Source organism: Leptinotarsa decemlineata, unplaced genomic scaffold, assembly GCF_025532065.1.
Source record: "Leptinotarsa decemlineata unplaced genomic scaffold, Ldec_3_MD MMD2_tig00000199_RagTag_RagTag, whole genome shotgun sequence".
NCBI lineage: Eukaryota > Metazoa > Arthropoda > Insecta > Coleoptera > Chrysomelidae > Leptinotarsa > Leptinotarsa decemlineata.
The window spans coordinates 15,419,910-15,439,557 of record NW_027412544.1 but is presented as its reverse complement, the minus strand read 5'-3'; the positions used below and the strand labels follow the sequence as shown (position 1 = coordinate 15,439,557).

At 32.3% G+C, this 19,648-nt stretch overlaps 1 protein-coding gene and 1 non-coding gene across 14 annotated transcripts in view; both read right to left on the bottom strand.

The window, feature by feature from the left end:
- The window catches only part of LOC111507170 (bromodomain-containing protein 3), a 65,421-nt gene that overhangs the window by 15,502 nt on the left and 30,271 nt on the right, over positions 1-19,648 (bottom strand). For 10 of the 13 annotated variants that reach the window (XM_074173025.1, XM_074173032.1, XM_074173029.1 and 7 more), the window contains 4 exons: positions 19,061-19,400; positions 14,202-14,402; positions 8,649-8,819; positions 1,975-2,094 (listed from right to left, as the gene is read on the bottom strand). In XM_074173025.1, the coding sequence (XP_074029126.1) occupies positions 1,975-2,094; positions 8,649-8,819; positions 14,202-14,402; positions 19,061-19,400 (832 nt within the window). The remainder of the gene's footprint in view (positions 1-1,974; positions 2,095-8,648; positions 8,820-14,201; positions 14,403-19,060; positions 19,401-19,648) is intronic. The other 3 variants (XM_074173038.1, XM_074173037.1, XM_074173036.1) reach the window with 2 other exon arrangements.
- Positions 19,468-19,537, bottom strand: LOC141481549 (small nucleolar RNA SNORD36). The gene has a single exon (XR_012465030.1). It is a non-coding gene; the product is annotated as a small nucleolar RNA SNORD36 (small nucleolar RNA).

The following is a 19,648-nucleotide window of genomic DNA, read 5'->3' as shown; positions in this document are numbered from 1 at the left end:
TAGTTGTTAAATTTTTTTAAGCTACACAACTTTGACAAAAATGTCACTAGTTCGGACTTCCATTGTCTACTATATAAAATGATGATGTCCGAACTAGTGAAATTCATCATGTAACATTGTCAATCACCTTCAAACAAACGTTTGACAAAAATATAATAATAAGCTCTGAACTACTGATTTGAAGATTGAATTCTTTTTTTTATAAATTGATATCAAACTCATATATACTACACTTCTTTCATTATAAGACAAATCCAACAAAATGTTGCCTACTTGGATGCAACCAAAATAGTGATTTCTTACTCTGGTTGGATAACTGATTAACGGAAAAACAGATTTCAAACATATTTTTTAAACTAGTTCGATATCTACTTATATTTTCTAAAACTAACCAATTTGACAGTTTTAAAATGAAACGAAATTGATACCTTCAGAAAGATAATAATGCTACCAATTAGAATAAAGAGTAATTAAATATCTAAAAATTTTATGTTGACATGCTTCTTATGCTATCAGACATGTAGAATATTCTTGTCAATTACTGTAGAATATAACGACTTTGTTATATACTGTGAAGGTGACATTTTGGCAATTATATGACGTATTATTTTTTTTAGCTGTTCTAATCATAGATAGAGTAATTTCCAATTTAAAGTAAAAATTTATAATTACGATAAATAAATTATTTGGCATCAGTTGTGAAAACAACTGTTTGTGTGAAATAAAAATGTTCAAACTGTAGAAACTTCTCAATAAACAATAATGAACAGTAAAAACGATAGTCAATTACTATCTCTCATGCCACCCAATGCAAGCTACCATCCAAATACGAGCTCCCACTGATTGAATATGCAGCAAACCTGTTTTCAAATTATTTTTTTACCAGCAGAAAAATATGATGACATATGTGTAATGATGTGTTGCTCCAAGTTTATAATTTGTATTTCATGAAAGTAGTGTATTTTCAGGAGAGATTAGTTTTTGAAAAAACAATTTTTTGACGACTTTCTACTGTTTCATATTCATAAAAAAATGTGGGAAACCTCCAAAGTAAAGAAACAATCAAGTTCAAGAGCCCCCTTGAAAGAACTACTTTTTCAAAAGTTTCCAAAGTTTTCTGTATAAAGATGGATAAATAGAAAGCCCAAAAATTTTTCTGTTATCAAAATTGTGCTGTGTTTGTTGTTTTGCTGTACATACTACTACAGGATGTATGTAAGAACTTTCTAAATACTTTTATTTTGATCTTTTAGATGGTTAAATGGAAAAGCAATCAATGTCCTAGAATAACTTTTGAACCCTACTATTTGATAGATTGAGGATTCACGAATTATTTGTATTTGATTTATAACTTCTTTTACCTATTAATAAAAGCATTTATTATTTTCATTATTGTTAGATAATTGTATAATCAGTCGATTTTATTCTCTACATTAGAATAAGTACTAAGCTACGAGTAGTATCAATATAGATTTGGCGTAAATACAATTCATAGAATTTTAATAATTGATCTATCTTTTTTAAAATAATCAATGAAATATGTTGATAAGCTTCTTTTCACAAAAATTCTAATTTACGTTTTTTAGGTGAAACAGATAATAAATTTAAACTGATTGAACTTGTTAAATGAGAATTTCTCATAAGAAAATGAAAAAAGAAGAAAATTCAATCATATATTTATTATCTTCGAAAATAATAAATACAATTCACTTGACAATTTTAGAAATACACTGTATACAATAAAATACATTTGTATAGAATGTAAAAAATTACATACTAATAATATGATACATTAATGTTTTTTTATGTTCTAATTTAGTAATATCGAGTATTCAACAATCGATTCAGGTACATAATATAAAGGTTACATTAGAACAATCTGATAGCATATTAGCCTACTAAATTGGAAAAAAACTAAGTCATTTTTCAGTACCCTGCTCATCAGATACATACATGTTAATATAAACTACTAACCTTTTTTAGCGGCCTTTTTTGAATTTCCTATTTTGTCATTCACATCTATAAGTCTTTTCTCTAGCTCCTGCTTTTTTTCAGCTATTTGTTCATCCTTGGATTTTCCAGTAACCTTTTTATCTGGAATACATAATTATTATATATAAAACATATATTATATATTAAGCACTTAGAAATACTGAAACATTTCATGGAAACCAGAAGCAAAAAAACTCCAAAAATTAAAAGCAGTTAGTCCTAATTCTTAGAGGAAGTTATTGAAATTTCTTATTATTGAAAATTTGAACCTTCAAATAGAAAATTTTGAAATATAATTTAGATCTAAATATATCTTCAAGACTGTAGGAGGTCTAAATGAAGTTACAGTTCAAATAGCAAATATTCAAATAGCAGATAGCATCAGGCTGTGTAAAATATGTTTATTCGATTAATTAGATGAGTAACAATTCACTTCAGTTTCAGTTGTCATGTTGCCAAAATATCATTCTTGGAAAATTTGATGAGTTGCCTTGAAGAGTTGTCTGTAAGTTGATAGTTTTTTGGGGAATTTTGAATTTCTAACATTCATATACTACCTAATTTTATAAAAAAAGTTTGCCTATTGAATGAGTAGTTAATATTTTTTAAGTAGCTTATATATTTTTTCATAAATAAGTGATCATCTGACCTCTAGAATTCGTATCAACAAATATTAGATAGAAATATCAAGTTTCACTCATTAGGAATATATCTTTATCAAATTGCTTATTATCTGTATATTAAATTCAAAGGAATGTATATCAAGGACCGAATAGTATTCAGATATGATAAATAACTAATTCTAAATATTTCATTGAAATTATAAAATTAAGAGGTTAGTAATTCGTAGATGAAAATAAAAAAAAAGTTGGTTGAAAGCACATAAATTCACTCTGAATTATAAAGAATTTCATGTGTGCAATTCAAAAAGAAATTTAAATACCCTTTTCTCCAAATTGAAATTTGAATGAGATATATGTTCGTGAACAAAACACATGTCAGAATACTTTCTTGCGATTTCTCAGTCTAAAAACCACGTGCAGATCATTTTTTTTTCTTCATAATGTTATTCAAAATACATGTAAAAACATATTTTTATGAATTCGTTTCAAAAACTTTTGTCAATAATTATTTCAAGTAGAGGCCTCTTGATTGGAATGCAGGATACTGCAGTAATCATTATATGGTGTGGGAAGCATATTTCTATTGGGAACTTTGACCTGCCGCCAACGCAAACTTCGTCAATGCAAACGACCATTCTAGACATTTTCAATACAAATGTGTCGGAAACCGCATTAGGCTCACCGCAGCATTGTATGTTCCGATCAAGAGACCACGGCTACATCAGATAATTTTTCTTCTTTCAAAAATGATCATCATCATGTAGATATTTAATTTGAATAATTAGGTCAAATGTATGTATGCTGCTTTTATTAACTTAGCTAACTTTGAATGTTTTATAAAGCCCAAATGAGACCTTATTAATAAAGTTTGTTGTATGATTTTCACTAAAAATCCAATTTTCATATATATCTTTGAAATACTGCTCACATACAGGCTGATTCACGGTGGATGGCACATTAGACGTTTCTGGTGAACCAGACAACGGATCACTTTGAAAATTTAATGGAGGGCATATTCGGACATTCTCTAGCCAACTAAAATATTTTCGACGATGCGGTGTTGCCGCTTCTATTAGAAAGCAGTAGCAACTTTGATTTTTCAAATGGAACACTCTGTATATAATATTATTTTTGGAATCTCCAACAATTGCCCGACAACTTTTCTTGATATTTCCCTATACCTATCTGTTACCGTTTTCGAAATAAAAATTAATTTCAATTTTTTTCTTCGAAAATCATGACTTCTAAAAATGCCGATATCTTTTAGTTAAGAAGTACTATGACATCGAAATTTGGTTTGGAGTTAGGTGATACTTGGACACTTCCCACACGTCAGCCTAATATCCGTTACTTCAATACAGGGTGGTAAAAAAATACAGTTTTTTCGTTTGCTTGAAAAAGTTGCTGAAATTTGATTATTTTAAATGGAACACCCTATATATTATTGAAAATTCGGAAAGCTGCTGAAATTTGCTTTCTTTCTATGTATATCATACCTATACCTAACTAGTCAAGTTTCGGACTTATGAACATTTATTTGTGAAAATGTCCCTTCAGAATGGTATTTCCATTCGGTATTTGGTAAGCAGGCCATGATTACTATTTGACAGTAGCGTTGTGACATTCTCCTAATAATATCAACATTTTCGTCACTTCAGAAGTTGCAAATACCTTCAAAACGATGGAACAAAACTATTCAAACGAAGTTCTTATGAATTTGTTTTTTCATTTTTGAACAGTGTGACAAAATTATCAGCAGAACATGTAGAAAGTTCAATGAAATGTATCCGAATCTACCTCCAATGAACCTCAAGAAATTTATACGAATTCAGAACAATTTCAATATGTTTGGATAAACTTTAAAAAAGCACCAAGAAACTTGAAATTGGAAATATTGATATGAATAATTATAAAAAAGTAAAACAATCATGTGGAATATTTCAAAATATGTTCGAATCGCTGGCCGTTCACTTCCAAGCACTTTAAAATGAGGGTGTTGACTGCTTTCGTGGTGGCAGATCTGATTTCATTGGGATCCAAATCTTCAAATGTTTGGGCAATCCTTTCTAACAATTCATCTTTCGAACGCACGGGTATTTTGTAAAATTTTTCTTTAAACATTCTCCACAAATAAAAATCTAATGGATTAAGATCGGGTGATCTCGCTGGCCAATTCCATGGTCCCAAGAGCCTCATCTACCGATCGTCAAATAGTCTATTCAGTTCTGCGCTCACTTCTCTTGTGCAATGTGCAGGAGCTCCGTCTAGTTGGTACCAACAGTTTCGATAATCTTCGAGTGGCAGATTATCCACGAAACTGTCTACAGTATTCTCCAAAATATTCAGGTAGCTTCTGGATGTTAATGACTCCTCGTATATCACGTACCTCAATTTGTTGTCCATCAACATGCAGAAGACATTAAAACTAAATTTTTCTTGAAATCCGGCTTCTTTTGTGACGTGAGGATTTTCACTGGACCAATAATGACGATTTTTTCTATTGAAAATCCCTTCTCTCGAAAATTTCAATTCATCAGTCCAAATAATTTTATTTAAAAAAAGTGGATCTTCTTGAATGCGTGTCAACAACATTTCACAAAATTCTACTCTCTGTTGAGGATCTTGAGGCTTCATTGCTTGAATTTTGGTGAATTTATAATCATGCATTTTATGTCTTCGCAAGATTCTTTGAACCGATGAATATTTTATACCCAAATCTTCTTCAGCACTTCTTATCGATGACTCGGGAAATGCGTGAAAATATGCTAAGACATTAATCTGGTTGTCTTCGAAAGTTACGGGTCGAGGCAAGTTTCTTGGTGCTTTTGAAGTTGATCCAAATGCATTGAAATTGTTCTGAATTCGTATAAATTTCTTGAGGTTCATTGGCGGTAGATTCGGATACATTTCATTGAACTTTCTACATGTTCTGCTGATAATTTTGTCACACTGTTCAAAAGTAATAAACAAATTCATAAGAACTTCGTTTGAATAGTTTTGTTCCATCGTTTTGAAGGTATTTGCAACTTCTGAAGTGACGAAAATGTCGATATTATTAGGAGAATGTCACAATGCTACTGTCAAATAGTAATCATGGCCTGCTTACCAAATACCGAATGGAAATACCATTCTGAAGGGACATTTTCACAAATAAATGTTCATAAGTCCGAAACTTGACTAGTTAGGTATAGGTATGATATACATAAAAAGAAAGCAAATTTCAGCAGCTTTCCGAATTTTCAATAATATACAGGGTGTTCCATTTAAAATAATCAAATTTCAGCAACTTTTTCAAGCAAACGAAAAAACTGTATTTTTTTACCACCCTGTATTGAAGTAACGAAGATTAGGCTGACATGTGGGAAGTGTCCAAGTATCACCTAACTCCAAACCAAATTTCGATATCATAGTACTTCTTAACTAAAAGATATCGGCATTTTTAGAAGTCATGATTTTCGAAGAAAAAAATTGAAATTAATTTTTATTTCGAAAACGGTAACAGATAGGTATAGGGAAATATCAAGAAAAGTTGTCGGGCAATTGTTGGAGATTCCAAAAATAATATTATATACAGAGTGTTCCATTTGAAAAATCAAAGTTGCTACTGCTTTCTAATAGAAGCGGCAACACCGCATTGTCGAAAATATTTTAGTTGGCTAGAGAATGTCCGAATATGCCCTCCATTAAATTTTCAAAGTGATCCGTTGTCTGGTTCACCAGAAACGTCTAATGTGCCATCCACCGTGAATCAGCCTGTATATGAAGCCCCTTTCTTAAATATACCCTGAGGCTGTTAAATTATATCTATAAAAGAGTCTGATTTGAACCTGAAACATCACAAGCAATCTCATAGTACGTAACATTGAAAGGAGGTTGGGAACTTGTCTCTCTTCCATAGATCAGTCCAACTGATGAAGTTTTATGTAGTGAAACTTGTATGAAATTTATAGTGTGAAAATTGTATAATTATCATAATAGATAGTTAATTCAATAGATACTTTTACAAGAAGTGTTCGACTGATTAAGTTCGCTTAATTCCAAGAAGTAAGCGGCAACTGAAAATGCTGGTTGGGTTGCACCAACTGCAAAATAATATTAATCTAAAACAAAAATCAAAAGTTGTTCAAAAAAATTGAACTTAAAAATTATTATATCTCCTCATGAAATAACCAGTTCAATTTCACCTTCAGGTAATGCACGATAGATTCTTCTTTGTTTAGTGATTTGGGATTTTAACCCTTTCAAACGTTCATAATTTGAAAAACGAGTAAATGGTAAATCTACACAAGTAATAAGGTTATCTTAAAAAAATGCTGCCACTGCGCACTCAAAACAATTTTCCAATCAATAAAGCTTCATTATTTTTCATTGTGAAAGCTAGCCAAGAAAGCGATTATCCCACACAAAGTATTACCACTTTTAAGCAATATATCATAGAATAATTGGGCAAAGCATTCCCGACAACCGACATACAATGTGTATAAACCAAATGAAATAAATTCAATAATGAATTAATAAAGGCATGCTCAAAAAACACCCGGATACGTTATTTGCTATTTTTAGTTGGGCACTTCTTTAACAAAAACTTTTATACAGACTATAACTAACATTACTTTCAAATATCAAAATCATCTTCCATGAGCTTCTTAGTTGGTATCATTTTATGCTGCTTTTCGACTCGAAGTATATATATTCTACTCAAACTCAGACATAATATTTAATTTAGCATCAACGCGCATTGCATTGGCCGATGCTTTCTTATCTGACACCTACTGTCATGTAGTCAGACAATTTGTTAATCCCGGGCTTAATAAACTAATGAAAAAGCGAATATATTTTTTAAATTGAAAGTGATTTAATCAAATAATCAAATGAATGTCATTACTAATGTCATCGATGATGAGTAGATTATATTCATAGTTAACAAAGTCGTAATTTTATGAATGAATTGAGTGTTTTATCTCATAATGTTGACCAGATTTGGTGATGAAAAGTGTTTCATGTAAGTGAAATTTTACCTCTTTCATTTATTATATTGTGTAGAAATCCCGTGAATGATATCTGATTCAATTCCATAACAAATGTTTGGAATACAAACTAAACAGAGAAAAGTGTTTTTTTGTTTCGAAAGTATTTTTCTTTAGTGTATTTCAATGTTAATGTGAAAGTAGCTGTTTTGAAAGGGCTTTTCTTTCAGTTTGTCTCTAAAAATTACTTCTTTGCATGATTAAAGAGTTACTTTTTTTTAAATTGATTGTTTCCTTCCTTTGTTTGGAAGATTCCAACATTTTTTTGTATAAAGATGGAGACCTAGAAAGCCAATACCTTTCTTTCCCAAGAATATATTTTTAATTCATCTCAGTGAATAGGGAGGATGAAATAGTTTCTGCTAATTTAGTAATGATCAAGACCTTATTGAGAAATATGTATTGAATGTGTTGTAGTGAATTTCTGCAATCAAGTAATTTTCCATTTTTTGTTCATTTTTGTAATGAATCTAAAAACATATTTCCAAACCAATTGAAAAATTGTCTAGAATAATCTGAAGAATCCAAGTGGAAGTGACGATAAACCTCTGAAGGTGCCAGGCACTCCTGACAAAAAAACACCAGAAATAAATTTCAACAGACAACGTTTCAGAAACCCAAAATCACAAACAGCTTCAAACAAAAACCCAAATTTCTACATTAAAATAAAAAAGTTGGTATTGCCACTGTTTCAAGATACACTATATATAAAAAGGTGGAAATACCAATCCGAATGTCTAATTTTTTTTAACACAACCACTTTATCAATTATCGAGTTTATTTCATTTGGCTGATACACACTGTATAAACAATGAACCAAAATCCCACCAGCAACGCTCTACCATGCTTAAAAATGTGTAGTTCCAATTACGTACGCCTGTGGCACGCCCAATATATTTTCTAAAAGATTCAATTTTTAGAAGACAAGTTTTTTTTAAAGGGCGTGCTACTATCAGAGGTCTGGTGCATTTTAGGCGACCTTTTGACGTGAGGTAACGGAACTTACAGTATGGCTTACGTGGCTTTTTTCGAAGACACGATGCAACATAGCTCTCTAACTCTCTAAGGGTTGATGGTTTCAATGTTTCAAAATCAATTTCTATTTCGTCTGGGTTTGAATCCCTCAAGGATGGTTCTCGTGACTGGATTATATGTACTACCCTTCCCAGTTTATCTCCTGGAAAAAAATAAATTTATATATATATATATATAATAGATACATAGATAGATCTTTATTTGCTCTGGTTACATATAATGTACATATATAAACTCCGAGGAGTGTGGAACATGTCAGTAATAGTAACAAATCAAAGCTTCACATACATAATCAATATTATCACACGAGTAGTTTTAAGACAAAAAAAAAATATATAAAATCAGGCATATGTAAATAACATTCATATAGTTAGCATACTATCATTTAAGACATTCAAACGATATTTCATTGTTGAAATTCGAAGATATCTTAGAGTGAGTGGAAATTTATTATGTTTATATTTGAAATTTCTCTGTATATATGTATAGTTGCATTTCTCATTTCTAAGATCATTCTTTGTTCTGGTGTTGTATAAGTGATCCTTTTCACAGTTAATGAAAAGTTCTGATTTATTTTCTGTTACAAATACTACTGCTTCATATACAGGGCTATTCAAATTCGTTTCTGTACATGGAGATCTCGTAAACGATAAGAGATAGAATGTCGGTTAAATTGTGGCAAAGTTGCGTATTTTAGAAACCTATTCGATGATGTAAAAAAAAAAATCTAATATATCTAGGCACTCTTCAAACGAAGTTTGAGGAGTGCCTAGAAAATGACAGTACTACCAACTATATATATATATATATATATATATATATATATATATATATATATATATATATATATATATATATATATATTTATATAAAATAAATAGATAAGTACTTTTTGATCATTCCCATATTGATTTCAGTTTAAGAGCCACTGGTATACAGCTATTTCAGCCTATTGGGCATCGTAAGTACCGAGCAAGCGGTCCTCGATTGAAGACAAAATGGGAAAAACCAAGAAAGTACTTGATAAAAATAGCTGCGTAAACGCAAGCGAAACATAAGTGGAACCCCCTATTGGTGTGACACCCAAGTCAACTCGCCAAGTTTTTATGTCAAAGTTGGTGGTTTGACCAATCAACCGACAACTGCTGTAGCAGAAATTTGGGAAGCTAACCTGAAATGCCATCGGAAAACGAATCCACATGTTTATAGAAATGATATGGAATCTAGAAAGGTTAATGCAGTCAATACGCTGGAAAATAATTCCATGAAAATCAAAAAATAAATAGATAAGTACTTTTTGATCATTCTCATATTGATTCCAATTTAAGAGCCACCAGTAGACAGTTGTTTCAGCCTATTGGGCATCGTCAGTACCGGGCAGGCGGTCCTCGATTGAAGACACAATGGGAAAAACCAAAAAAGTACATGATCAAAATAGCTGCGTAAACGCAAGAGAAAAATAAGTGGAACCATCTATTGGTGTGACACCCAAGTCAACTTGCCAAGTTTTTATGTCAGTGTTGGTGGTTTGACCAATCAACCGACAACTGCTGTAGCAGAAATTTCGGAAGCTAACCTGAAATGCCATCGGAAAACGAATCCACATGTTTATAGAAATGATATGAAATCTAGAAAGGTTAATGTAGTCAATCTGCTGGAAAATAATTCCATGAAAATCAAAAAAATAAATAGATAAGTCCTTTTTGATCATTCCCATATTGATTCCAATTTAAGAGCCACCGGTAGACAGCTGTTTCAGCCCATTGGGCATCGTCAGTACCGGGCAGGCGGTCCTCGATTGAAGACAAAATGGGAAAAACCAAGAAAGTACTTGATAAAAATAGCTGCGTAAACGCAAGCGAAAACATAAGTGGAACCTCCTATTGGTGTGACACCCAAGTCAACTTGCCAAGTTTTTATGTATATTATATATATGAAGATATTGTATTATATGCTTATGATATATCGGTCATCGTAAAAGAAAAGAACTCTCAGTTGGTCATGACAAAGACAACAAATGTGCTAGATGTATTAAACAATTTCCTCACAGCAAATGACCTACTACTTGATATTGACAAAACTCAAATAATTCATTTCGCAAATAGATCCTTGCCAGAGTTGAATACCTTTGAATATAATAATGAAAATATAGACATGCAATCAGGTAAAATTTTTGGGGCTCTTGATAGATAGGAGACTGGACTGGAAAAATCACATAGACTACTTATCAAAAAATATTGCTATGCATTGAAAATTCTGTTGGAGCATGTCTCAACCGAAGCTGCTCTCTCTGCATACCATGTTTATATTCAATCTAGGATAAAATCTGGAATTATATTCTGTTGATATCTCTAGGATACTCATACTACAAAAAAATGTATTAGGTATATCTATAAGATAGAAAAAAAAAAAAAACGATAGCTGCAGAGAAGCTTTTATTAGGAGCAAAATTTTAACTTTAATAAATCTCTATATACAGGGCTATTCAAATTAGTTTCTGTAGATGGGGATCTCGTAAACGATAAGAGATAGAGTGTCGGTTAAATTGTGGCAAAGTTGCGTATTTTAGAAACCTATTCGATGATGTAGAAAAAATCTAATATAGCTCTTTTGGTTCTGGAGATATACAGGAAAAACCAACTTTTATATAGGGTGTCATCTGACTTGGGCCACCCCCATCTTTGAATTTTTAATTTGTTGTAGTTTTTGGATCGTAGACGTTAACTTCATACTGAGAAATTAAATTTTATATTTCGGGATGTTTCCAGCAGCTTGACTGCATTAACCTTTCTCGATGTTATATATATAAATACATATATTTATATATATATACTGAGCAGAATCACAAGTTTGTTTCATGAAGAATGACATAATTGAAAACCCAAAGTTCTTTCAACCAGATTTGAAATAAGGTCAACTTATTATTGATATAATTATAACATTCAATTCTGAAAGTCCATATATTTAATATTCATGAATGAAGTTATTGTTTATTGATATACACAAACACATATACATACAGTATAGGATTTTTTTCATGATGATACATTCATTTATCTATCATTACAAAATAACAAAACATATAATAGTTGTCAATGTAAAATTAACAAAAATAAACAAGTAATTCCAGAATAAGGCAACAACTTACTGAAAAATAAATCACAAAATAATGATAATACTGTTCTAAACTGAAAAAACTATTGGGTTTCATTTCATAAAACTATAATCGCCTACTGTTGGATCCATAAGAACAATTTACTTTGCATTAACAAATGATCTCTTGGTCAGAATATGGATCATGGTCACCATTTTATGGGAATCACTACACTACTTCAGAAAGGGTTCAGAATAAATTATTAAGATTCTGTGCATATAAAATGGACATCCATAGAGAACCATAATTATAACTTTATTGCAAATGCTCTCAACCTCAGTTCACTGAGTAAGAGAAGAGAAAATTCTGATAAAATATGTTTTTCCGTTAATCAGCTGTCGCACCCCTACGAAAGATAACCGTCAGAAGTCGAAACTTGTGCGAGTCAAGGACTAACGACGTCTTATCTTTGAACGTGTGATTCCTAACACGTGTTGGACGATAGCAAGTGAAAATTGATCAGACTCAAACATCGGTCGATTGAGAGAGTTAACAAAGCACCCGCTTCGAACCGCTCGGCTACCGACCTACCATGTACAAATTAATTAATGATCTTGTTATATGCACTGAACTCCTACCAGAGCTCCCAGGAATACGGATCTCTTTCACATTCCTTTCCGTACCACCAACTATGGCATACATTCTCCTATCGATCGCACACTCAAAAGGATTAATGATAAAAAATTGGAGGTTACTACATTATCCCCATTAAAAAGAATTTTAACATTTAGTTTTGTATACTAATTTATTGTTCTTGTACTTGACTATCTGTAGTGTATATGCCGATCAACTGTATTTCTATTATTATTTCACTCTATGTATATTGTGTAATGGGGATAACCTGTATAAATGAATAAATTAAAATTACTTAGGTATCTACAGTCTAGAATAACAGCAATTATAACACTTTACAGTATCCTTGGTAGAGTATTCTTAAAGGTTATTCAAAAACTCTATAGAGATCCAACCATAGAAGAAAACCTACCATAGTTTGTTCTGTGAAAACTAATGGAAAATAGATTAATATGCTGTCCCCAAGTCTCGTTACTAGTTCTATATTTGCTGTGTACCACTCTAAGTTCACAATGGTTACTCTGTTGTTCGGGGCCCATATTTATGTTGTTGTAGCAGGTATCTGGTTTGCCTGACCGGGTACCTGAGTTATTTTCAGGTATCTTGAGTGACAGCAATGTCCTCTATGTTTGTGGTAGTCTCTGCGAATCATCTCGCTTGTTGAGGCAGTTGGGGCGTTTTCCAATTTCGATTGCATAATAATTTTGTGTGTATGCCAATGAACGCGCTCATGAATATAGCCTCCTAAAATATATAGGCCGTTGTGCTTCCCTGTGGCATGCCTATATTTTTCTTTGTATCTGACTTACCAACTATACTATCTGAGACTATTTTTACTTTTTGTCTTCGGTCACTTAAATAAGATTTGAACCATTCTAAAGCATTATTCCATATCATTCCAACTCAATTAACAAATATTCATGATTCAAACAGTCATAAGCTATAGAGAGATCTAAAAAAAATCCTCCTAGTATATTTTCTTTCTTGAATGCATTGACAATACTTTATGTGAATTCATTAATCATAGCACATAGCTATTTCAAACAATTTAGAGAATGAAGGTAACACACTAATGTGTCAGTGATTCTCAAATAACTCAAAATCTCCTTTTTTGTAAGTTGGAGTAATTAGTTAATTTTAATTTCTGGGGGAAAATACCATATCTAAATGAGTTGTTCATTATGTAGAAAATTACAGCACATTCTGAGTCTATACATAGTTTCATTAAGTTTGTTGGTATATCGGTTTCACCAGAAGGCAAGCTAAAGCTAAATGAAACCGTTTAACTAGGTCAAACAGTAAGACAAATTATTCAACAAATCAATGTGGTTTCTTGTACGTCACATTTGTGGAAGTATTTTATTCACCTCTCATCAATTTTTCGGTTCTAATAATCTCGCAAAAAAGCACTTCCACAAATTCACAATTAAACAACTCAAAACATAGTTAACTTTCATATTCAGATGTACGAATCAGCCAATTAACATTGATATCAGCACTTGTTGAACACACTAGGGCTTTCTTCAAAAATAATTTTCAATCAATGTATACACATTAATTTGGAAATTCTCTGTCGAATAATCTAGAAAAATTTATAGGGTTCAAGATCCCAAGACTTGGATGCACTTCGGGTTGAAATATATATTTGTTTTAAATATTGAACAAGGCATTTTTTGTGAAGGAAAATCAGTTTTTTATTGACCTCTTTTGGGTATTTTCACCATCCACAATTGAATGTAATTTTGTTGCCAAATCAGAGGCTGATTAATGACCTAAAGTTATAATTCATAGTAATACCTGGTAATTTATTAATATCCAATGACAGCTGACGCTTTTCATCATAAGACATAGGTTTCGCGTTGTCCTCTTCCTCAGATTCACACTGTGCTGGAGGTGGTTGGGCTGCAGATTTTTTCCTTCCTGGGCCAGCCTTATTGTTTGCTTTCACTCGTTTAGGTGGAGCACTGGGAGTAGTTGCAGGTTTGTTACCTCTTAAACCTTTAAGAAAAAGAATATACCTTCAGAATAGAATTTGTTATTGCCCTTTTTCGAGTGAGGTAGTCTTTATGTAGTAAAATTCAAAATAATGACATTATTTCAACATTTATGTAAAGGTGTGCATAACTATTATTGCTCAGAATTTACCCCAACTTACTAGTTCAAATATTACATTAACGAAACAAAATTTAAAATTAGCAAAATATTATCGTTATGAAAATAAATATATTATTCACACCCTAATATTCTTAGGCTGCTGAAGAAATCAAAATGAGTGATTTTGGAATTGCTATAATTTGGTCATTGTCATGTTCATCAAGATGAAACCACTGCAAGATCACATATCATAGAAAGAGTGCATTTTTGTAGATGACTTTTTTATAATTTCTGGTATAACCTAATACAAGTATAATACTAGAAACTTCGTTTAAAACGTTTTTCATGTAAAACAGCATCACAAAGGATTGTGAATTAATACTTTGCAGAACTACAATGTTGATAAGCTCCAAGAAATTTTCTGAAAATCTCCCAGAAAATGCAATGTTCCTTCCAATAAACCTCAAACTCAGACTCCCAAGGAAAAATCTCACTTAACTTCAATGATCAATATTGAATAGCATGTTTCTTAGAAGGGTCACCTTAAGTACTGTAAGGTATAAAAATCAATGCCCATACAGTGGTAGCCGAATTCAAACAAACACAAAAAGATAGGAACATCACACAATTCTTATCATTACTCTATTTTACAGAAACTTTTACAATAGTCTACGTACTGGTTCAAAACAATCGCCAAATAATAGGTATACTACAATAGTAAGAAATAGTGCAACTATAGTATAACAATTTTCAATTGAAGGTAACTCATATACAAATTGAAGTAAGAGCTAACTGCAACAATTTTCAATGTTAGAACTAAATTCTTACCGGGGTCATTTTTATTGTCTATGCATCGCCATTGTAAATAATCGAAAAGTAAGATGATTCCATAAAATTTGACTCCCGTAACAAGATACCTTCTGAATATCGATAGGATGTACGAGCAAATAGGTGGACCAGTTCGTTAAATACTTTGAAACATCGGTAAACTGATCAACACTTCTCAGGTCTATTATATTTGCGTCCTTAAAATGCCGTAAATAGTCATTCGGTTTCTTCATTATCAAGTGTCCTTATCTGCATAGGCCTAGTGTGTTCTGTTTCTTGTGGAGGTGACTTTGTTTTGTATTTATTAAATATATTTTATTATATTTATTAAATAGACTGTTATATTTATCAACTTTAAAATATACTTGTTTTTCAAAATACATTATCATAGATTTTCATCACAATCACAATTGTGAGATAATTAGTTGACCTAGTTATTATACTCAAGTATACATGTTCGTTAAACTCAGGTATAACTGTCATTAATTAGTTCCTAGAATATTATTAGTTTCTAGGTAGATAGTAATATTTCAAAATGTACATAATATATGTATAATTCAGTTTGTTAGTGAACACGCTTGAAAAAGCTACTATGCAGCGAAACACGTGATGCGGATTTGTTAATCTGTTCTAGTCCAAATCTGACAATAAAGTGTTTTTCAAAATACATCAACAATAGTTTTTGAGGTAAGTTAACAACTGACAAATAGCTGAATAATATGATTGAATTTTATTATTTTTATAGTATTAAGATGGATGCCGTAGCAGGTCCAAGCAATGTACAAAGAAAGCGGAAGTTTATGTCTTTAGAAGAAAAACAAATTGTCTGTAGAGTGTACAAAAATTTCAAAAATACACTCCGTACAGTGGAAGCTGTAGCCCAGTGTTCATTTTTAACGAAAATATCCGTGTCGACAATTGAACGCATTGTACGTGAAAAAAAGGTGACTGGGATTGTGCAAGCTACAAAAGTACATTGCCGTGGTAGAAAAAAAATTGAATTGGACAAGTACCAGAAAAATTTTGTACGCTATACCATTTATTCTTTCTTTTTTGAGAACAAAGCGCCACCCTCGAATCCATTAGGACAAAGGTAATGGATAATGATCTCATTCCAAAAATGAGCAAAGAGAAGAGAAGGAAAATAATAAAAGAAGATTTAAAATTTATATATACCAAACGATCCCGTAAATCTGTCTTAATAGAGAGATGTCTATTAGAGAAATGCGTTCTGCTCACAAAAAGATTTATTATCTGGACGAAACGTGGGTGAATGCTGGTCACACAATATCTAAGATCTAGCAAGATACTACTGTAACTAGTTATCGTCAAGCATTTGTGGCCGATTTATCAACAGGGTTACGCGGACCAATGGTTAAAGGGCAACGACTAATTGTCGCCCATATAGGTGCGATAGTCCATTAATTTTTGTATCCAAAAAAACGAGGGATCATCACGAAGACATGGACGCCCGACGCTTTCAAGGATGATTTGAATTCCTTCTTTCACGAGTCGATCCAAATTCGGTAATAGTAATGGATAACCCTTCTTATCACAGCCGATTAGTAGAACAGCTGCCAACTATGACCACTAGAAAAACAGACATGCAGAGTTGGTTAGGACAAAAAGGAATTCCATTTTCCGAGGACATAGTTAAGACCAAGCTTATGAGTGTCATTAAACAGCATCGTGACAGATATGGCCAGCATGTGGTGGATACACTAGCTAGTGCTGAAGGCATCACCATTTCGAGACTTCCTCCTTACCATTGCGAGTTAAACCAGATATAATTAATCTGGGCTCAAATTAATGATTTCGTAGCTCGTGAAAACGTGACATAAAATTTCTGATGTCCAACGTTTATTAGAACTCGGAACGGATACGGAAAGAAGATTGGGCTAATGCTGTAGCCCATGTGATCAAGGAAGAAGAGAAAATGTGGAGATTGGACTGGATGGTAGACACTGTTTTCGACCAAATAATAATAGATTTAAGTGTGACTGGGCATTCTTCTTCGGATGAGTCAATGGATTCTGAAACTTCATAAGCATAACATAGGTAATTATTTCTTTGCTTTGTAGTTCTCTTTCTATATAAAAGGAACATAATAATTATTTCGTAATTGTTTTTGTTTTTTTGAAGTACTGTATTAGACATAATAAGAAAATGTAATCATTTTTACCGTTGACACCAGGTAGCGCCACCTACTATAATTTTTTTTACGTAATTACCTATGTTTTTAAATGAATACGCCTCTGCAGAGTTGGTAAGAGGATTATCCATTGATCACTTCAAGTGCGACGTTACTAATGAATCACCTTCAATTGAAAATTGTTATAGTATAACCTAAAACTACTTTTGAAAAGTTAACTCCAGTGATATTGAAAATATTTGCTCTACTTATCTATGTTGCATGCTTTCTACTTTGACTGGTATCACAAATTTGATGAATTGAATATAAAATAGAGATTAATAAGATTACATTTGCTTCAAAGAATTCTATATTTTTTTCCAAAAACATATACTCTTGTAATAATTGTAAAAAATTGAATTGTCAATTAATTCAACCAATATAAATCGCTGAAAAAAATTTCTTTGGCGATATTATTGTTTTGAATAACTGGAGTGAGTTGTGGAATACATGCTAATTTTGCTCCTGTCAAAATTGTTGTTTTCATCAGTCAAATAATTTGAGGAGTTGTACCAATCAGTTGGTTGAATAGTGAATCATCATTACTTTGAATCTAGTGTTACCAAATTCAAACCTGGCTATAAAATTAGTAATGCAATCACAAGTCGAACCAATTCAGACTGGAAAATTCACCAAGCCACGAATAAATTATTGACATAAACATTGAGGTTGAAGTTTTAAACCCGTTGCAATTCCTACGGAATTTACTGTATAGGGATAAATCTCCTTTTCATTAACCGGCTCGGACAGTACAAATCAATCTTTCAGACTAAAGTGTATGCAATCTTGCAATGCGCAAGACACTTCAATTTGAGGCCTCAACAAAATGAGTGGATCAATATTTTCATAGACAGCCAGGCTAGGAAGACTGTGTGAAGAACTGAGGAAACTGGAAGAATAGATTGACTATATACTGGGTGCCAGGACACTCAGGTATCACAGACAACAAAAAAACTGATGAGTGTCCCAAAAACGGATCCTCAACTCCATATATAGGTCCTGAACCAGCTGTGAGGGTATCAAAGTCTTTGGTGTTCCCCACAGCCTGTTTTTGTAGAACCAATGTGCTCTGAATAATATTGTTGGATGTTATATATTAAGAGTAAATGGGATTCAAGCAAGGCATAATAAACAGCTTTTGCAGCTGAGGACCCAAGTTCACCAGAAACCAGCCCAACAGAAAATTACCCATAAGCTAATTTTTTATTCATGTCCAAAATATGGTTCACAAATTTTAGTTTATTGTCCACAGAAACCCCTAACAATTGGATATTTATGCAGTTTTCAATATTTGGGAATATTGGGTAGTGGGTAATACTTTATAGACTGTCTTTGAAAAGGCAGGCAATTATAAACTTGGCTGCTTTAAAAAGAATGCAATCAACTAAAATTGGATAAAATAACCAAAGCAACAACTCCAAAAATAAAGCAACATGTTAGTCCATGCAATTTAAATTATATAAGGCAACTGAAAGCTGGATTAACAGGAGCGAGTACGAAACTATCCATTTTAGTGCAACGATATATAAAAGTTACATCTCACCTTTACTTTTAGGAGTTTTAGCTTGGGCAGAAGCGTTGGCGCCAGCCGCCATGTTGTGGTGCATGTTGAGAGACTTGTTGGCCGTCGGATGATGTGCCTCGGCGGCAATCTTGAGATCAGCCCCCGACACAACACTGGCGATGCTGTCGTCAACGCTGTCTGCAAGGGAGTTGGGCTTGTTTAGAGCCCCGTGCGCTCCAGGCTTACCAATACTGCTACTACTATTTGGCAATGCTGCTGCGGGAGGTTTTTTCGGTTTCACCTTGGTCTTTTTCTTTTCTTTTTTCTTCTTCGTGCTTTCCTCAACGAGTTTCTTCATTTTTTCCTGCATTGCCGTCAGCTGGAAAAAAGTATAATAAAACTTTGTGGAGAGTTACTCATTTCCAAATGATACTGAGGAAGATGGCAAATATCAGTGTTAAAAAGCTCTTATTGTAATCTTCATTTCTGTCAGCTAAAGATGATCATCATGAGAAAGATTAAAGTAGTGATATTATAAATTATATTTAACACTTCTCCAATAACAAATTCAAAACTAACAATTTTAAAACGATTGTGATTGAAAACTTGTTGTAAAGAACATAATCT